Source organism: Lathyrus oleraceus, chromosome 6 (assembly GCF_024323335.1).
Source record: "Lathyrus oleraceus cultivar Zhongwan6 chromosome 6, CAAS_Psat_ZW6_1.0, whole genome shotgun sequence".
NCBI lineage: Eukaryota > Viridiplantae > Streptophyta > Magnoliopsida > Fabales > Fabaceae > Lathyrus > Lathyrus oleraceus.
The window spans coordinates 264330626-264336253 of record NC_066584.1 but is presented as its reverse complement, the minus strand read 5'-3'; the positions used below and the strand labels follow the sequence as shown (position 1 = coordinate 264336253).

Sequence of the window (5628 nt, the reverse complement as noted above, 5' to 3'; positions counted from 1 at the left end):
ATAGGGTGATGCCTCCATACTTTCCAATTGCATAGTGTCTACAATTTCTTAATGTTGAAGATAAGTGTTAAAGAGGACACCAACAAGTTTCTCAAAAATCTATACATTATTCCTTTATCAACTTACACAAAAGGATTTGATTAATTTTATCATGTTACTTTTACTTTAACAGTTGTTCCAACTTAAGTCCTTGGTAAGAGAGTGTTAGTGCATAAGATTGAAGATGGAGAAGATGATGATGTGTGTGTGTATGTGTGTGTGTGTGTGTGTGTGAGAGAGAGAGAGAGAGAGGGGGGGGGGAGGAGAGAGAGAGAGAGAGAGAGAGAGAGAGAGAGAAATATGTAACTAAATTTTCTACTCATAATGAAAACAGTTACACTCGATTTTGTTACGAAATGAGCTAAGCTAGGTATTTAAACTATCAGAGTCACCAAAATGAAATTCAAATGCAAAATAAAATTGAATCTGAATTACAACTAATATCAACCCTTAATTCATATTCAACTAATTATAATCAACAACATCAATTCCATCCTTCAAATAGATAAAGTATTCAGTCTTGATTGCTTTGATCTGCACATCTGCAAGTTGCTTATGAGTGCTATAGTGAATAACTTCAAGCACTCGATTCAAAACCTGATTGCATAGAAAATGGAACTTCGTGTCAATGCGCTTGCTCCTTCCATGCAGCACTGGATTCTTGACAAGGCTTATAGATGATTGGTTGTCAATCATCAAGTTCACAGGCTTGCTTACCTTGATCTTTTGATCCTGCAATAAGTTTATAATCCAAACAACTTAACAAGCAGACAAAGCACCTGCAATGTACACAGCTTCATAGGTCAATAATGAAACCACGGGTTTCTTCTTAGAGAACCAAGAAATGGGACCTCACATATACTTGAAGAAATGTCTAGAAGTATTTCTTTTGTCAACTCTGAATTCGCACCAATTAGAGTCTGAATAACATATCAGCACTGAGTCAGATTCAACACCAGAATGGAACAAAACTCCATACCTCAGAGTCCCCTTAATATACCTCAATATCCTGACAATAACTTGTTGATGTGACCACTTTGGTTTGTTCATAAACCTACTCACCATTCCAAATGCATAACAGATGTCAGGTCTGGTGTTACAGAGATATCTCAATGATCCCACCAACTGTTTAAAAGTTGTAGCATCTACATCATCACCCTCAACATCAAAATCCAGCTTGGGATTTGTTTCAACATGTGTGATTGTAGACTTGCAATTTATTAGCTCAAATATCTTTTGAAGCTCAAGTTCATACTTCAGCTGATGTAAGATTATATCTTTATCAGAGTACAAAATTAGGGGTGGTAAAATGGATGGATTGGATGGATATGAATTGGATCGTTAATGGATGGATCAAAACAATCAATTAGTCCATTAACAATCCACTAAATTTTTTTAAAAATATCCAATCCAATCCATCCATTAAGAATAAAATCCATCCAATCCATCCATTATCATATTTTTAGTGGATGGATATCCATCCATCCATTTTTTTTTGAAAAAAACACTTACTTTTTTGAAATTTATTTTTTCAAAAAGTTTTTTTATTTTTTTTAATAAAATAATATCAGTTTTTATTTCAAAAAATTTTTTTTGTATTTTCGAAAAAAATAATTTAAAAATTGTTATTTTTTATTTTCAAAAAAAATATTTTTTTTATATTTGTAAAAAAAATTCAAAAATAAAATCAAATTTTGGTATTTTTTAAAAAAAACGATTTTTAAATTTTTGGAAAAAATTGATTTTTTTTCGAAAAAAAAATTGATATTTGAAAAAGTTTATTTTTTTAAAATTAGATAAAAAAATCTATTAGATCATTAAAATGTGTTGGATGGATTGGATAATCCATGTTTATAAATGGATGGATTTAATTCAATCCATTAACTTAATTTTTATGTAGTGGATGGATATGATGGATTTTTTGATGGATGGATTGGATGGATTTTGTCTTAATGGATCTAATTGTCACCCCTATACAAAATCACCATCCTTAGAAAATATACCATATTTCCTAGATCAGTCATCTCAAACTCATTCATCAACACCTTCTTGAACTTAGCTATCTCATATGAACAACTCCCTGTTAGAAATATGTCATCAACATAGAGACATAACAGAATCATATTGCTATCAGATGTATGTTAAACATAAACATTATACTCCATCTCACATTTTCTGAATCCTTGAAGCTTAAAAAATTAATCAATTTTCAGATTCCAAGCTTTAGGAGCTTGTTTCAGTCCATACAAGGCTTTATGCAACTCGTACACCATCCCTTCCTGATTATTTTTCACAAATCCAGGAGGTTATGATACATAAACTTTCTATTGTAGAGGACCATTCAGAAATGGATATTTTACTTCTAAATGCATCAGAGACCAATTTCTATTAGTAACTATAGCAATCATCAATTTGATTGTTTCTTGTCTAGCTATAGGTGCAAACACCTCAAAGTAATCTAATACATATTTATGTACAAATCCTCTAGCTATTAACATTGCTTTGTGTTTTTCAATTGATCCATCTGGCTTCAGTTTCAACTTGTAAACCCATCTCACACTGATGACTTTCTTGTTCTTTAGAAGCTTAGTCAACTCCCAAGTTTTGTTTCTCTTTATAGCCTTAAGTTCTTATTTCATGTCCTTCAGCCACACTTTCTTCTTGAGATCTTCTTCAGTACTAACTAGTTCAGAGTCTACCAACATGGCACACTGAATGGCTTCCCTTTTAGAGTCTATTTTAGTATCTTGCAACATGTCAAAGTCTGTAAATCTTCTTGGTATTTGTCTGATAATGTGTGGCCTATGAATTTGATCAAAATCTTCTTAAGATGTTGGAACATTATTAGATGATGGACTATCTTCAGAGGTTGGACCACCCTCAGAGGCATGCCCACTTTCAGAGGTATGATTACCACCAAAGTCTAGATCATCATCAAAATTTGGATCAAAATCAAATTCACCTTCAGAGTCAAAGTCACCTTCAGACTCTATTTCAGCATCAGAGTCACCTTCAGACTCTGACTAATCTTTAAAGGCAGAATCTCCTTCAGAGTCTAAAATATCTTTAGAAGTTAACTCATGTGTTAACACTGCACCAGAGATGGATTGAGACTTCTTCCAATCTCATGCTTTTGTTTCCTTCACAATTACATCTCTGTTAAATTCCACCTTGTTAGTGTCTGGATAATAAAACTTATAAGCACCTATATTGTGGTACCCAATCAATAACATTACTTTTCTTCTATCATCCAATTTCTTTCTCTTAGCATCTGGGACATATGACAAATAGAACCAAACACCTTCAGATGGCTCACACTTTGCTTATCTCCAATCCACTTGTTAAAAGGAATAATTTCCTTCTGCTTCTTGGTTGGACACCTATTGAGCATAAATGTTGCATCGATAATAGTTTCTCCCCACAAGGTGTGGGGGAGTTCTTCTCCTCCATCATGCTCCTTGTTATATCAAGCAAAATTATGTTTCTTCTTTCAGCAAGACCATTGTGTTGAGGAATGTATGGAGCAGTAACCATATGCTCAATTCCATTCTCCTCACAATATTTCTTGAACTCTAAAGAGTTGTACTCACCACCACCATTAGTTCTGGGAATTTTCAACTTCTAACCACTCTGTTTTTTTAGCCTTCACCTTGAACTTTTGAAACTCCTCATGCTTAAACTTAATGAGTGTTACTCATGTCATTCTTATGAACTCATCCACAAATGACACAGAGTATTTGTTTCCTCTTAGTAAAGGTACTTCAAATGCTCCACATACATCATAATTCACTACTCCCAAAACATGTTTTACTCTTGGAGCCACTTCTGATGCAAATGGAAATATAGGTTACTTGCCTTTCATGCATATCTCACATTACTTCTCAGGCTTCACAATATTAGGAATGTCATGTACCGGCTTCTTAGAACTCAGATTCCATAAGCTTCTGAAGTTCAGATGCCCCAATCTCTTGTGCCACAACTCATTGTCACCTTCAACACCTTATGCACTAAGGCATTTAGTTTAATTTGTTTCCACATTCACTTTGAATGTTTTGTTGCTTCCCTATTTAGATTGCATAATCAGCTTCTTATCAGAATCATACAACTTCAAGAGATTGTCCTTCATAGTAACTAAGATATCTTTCTCAATTAGCTGACCTACACTCATTAAATTGCTTTTCATGCCAGGAACATACCAAACATCCTTGATCAGAACAATATTGTCATTCTTCACTCCGATTTTGACATTTCCCATTCCTTCAGCATTCAAATACTTATCATTAACACATATGATCTTTGTCCTCTTTCTAGATTCAAAATTAATCAGCCATTGTTTATTTCCAGTTAGGTGATTTGAGCAACAAATGTCTATATACCACCAATCTACCAACAGTCAACAGCAAAGTGACCAAACTTCCTACAACAATAGCATTGAACCTTCTTCTTGCCAAAATTCTCATTTCCCTTCTGATGTTTCTTCTCATCAGAGTTGGAGACTTCTGACTTTTGATAACCATCACCATGTCTCTTTTTGGCCTCTGAGCAAGATTACTTCTGATTCTTCTTACCAGAATACGCTTTCAGAGCCTGCTCTACCTCTCTTTCAGATATTTTCTCAGTCATACACAACTCTTATACCTCTAGACTAATCTGCAACTCTTCAATTATCATGATGTTGAGGTTGTTAGAGTGCTAAATTGCTACAACATAGTAATCAAGTTGAGGAGTAAGTGATATTAGTGCATTTTCAATGATTAGTTGTTCAGAGAGAGTCTCTCCATAAGATTTCACCTCATTTGCGTTCAGAATCATTATGGAGATGTAATCAGGTACTTTCTCATTGTTCTTAATGGTGAGATTCTCATACTACTTACATAGAGATTAAAGCTTAGCCTTCTTCATTGATGCATCACCGTCGTAGCACCGTCCCAGTGTGTCACACACAACCTTCGTCGTTGTTGAGTCAGTGATATTCTCAAACACATTCATATCCACACATTGATGGATATAGATCAACGCCTTCTGATCCTTCTTCCTTTTTTGTCTATGCATGTTTCTTTGTGCTTCAATTGCATCTGTTTCAACTTCCATGTAATCGTCATTGACGAGATCAAGAACATCTTGAGCTCCAAATAACACACACATCTGAATCATCCGCCGATTCTAATTCTTTCCATCAAATACTGGAAGCTTTGTGTTCAAGCTACCATTTTTGCCGTTCATCTTCATTCTTGTGAAAATTTACTCAAATCTCACTAAAACTCGTCTTTCTCAATCCCTTAGAATCAAGAAGTGTGATTTTGTTTCGATTCAGATCTTTAATTCACCGTGAATTGAATGAGCAGAATCAATCACACACGTCTCACGTACACTCGTGTTTCCCATTCCTAAATTTGAACCAGAGCTCTAAATACCAAATGTTGGTGCACAAGGTTGAAGATGAAGAAGATGAAGATGATGGGAGAGAGAGAGAGAGAGAGAATTTGTAACTAACTTTTCTACTCATAATGAAAATAATTACACTCAGGTTCTGTTACAAACTGAACTAATCTCAGTATTTAAACTATCAGAGCCAATGAAATGAAATTC

General features: G+C 34.3%; 1 protein-coding gene across 1 annotated transcript; it reads right to left on the bottom strand.

The window, feature by feature from the left end:
- Nucleotides 1-504: 504 nt before the first annotated feature.
- Nucleotides 505-4662, bottom strand: LOC127095083 (uncharacterized). The gene is made up of 5 exons (XM_051033823.1): nt 4608-4662; nt 4202-4296; nt 1102-1299; nt 891-959; nt 505-771 (listed from the first exon to the last, which is right to left on the bottom strand). Exons 1-5 carry the CDS (start codon nt 4660-4662, stop codon nt 505-507), a joined length of 684 nt encoding a protein of 227 aa, XP_050889780.1.
- Between the last annotated feature and the right edge of the window lie 966 nt (nt 4663-5628).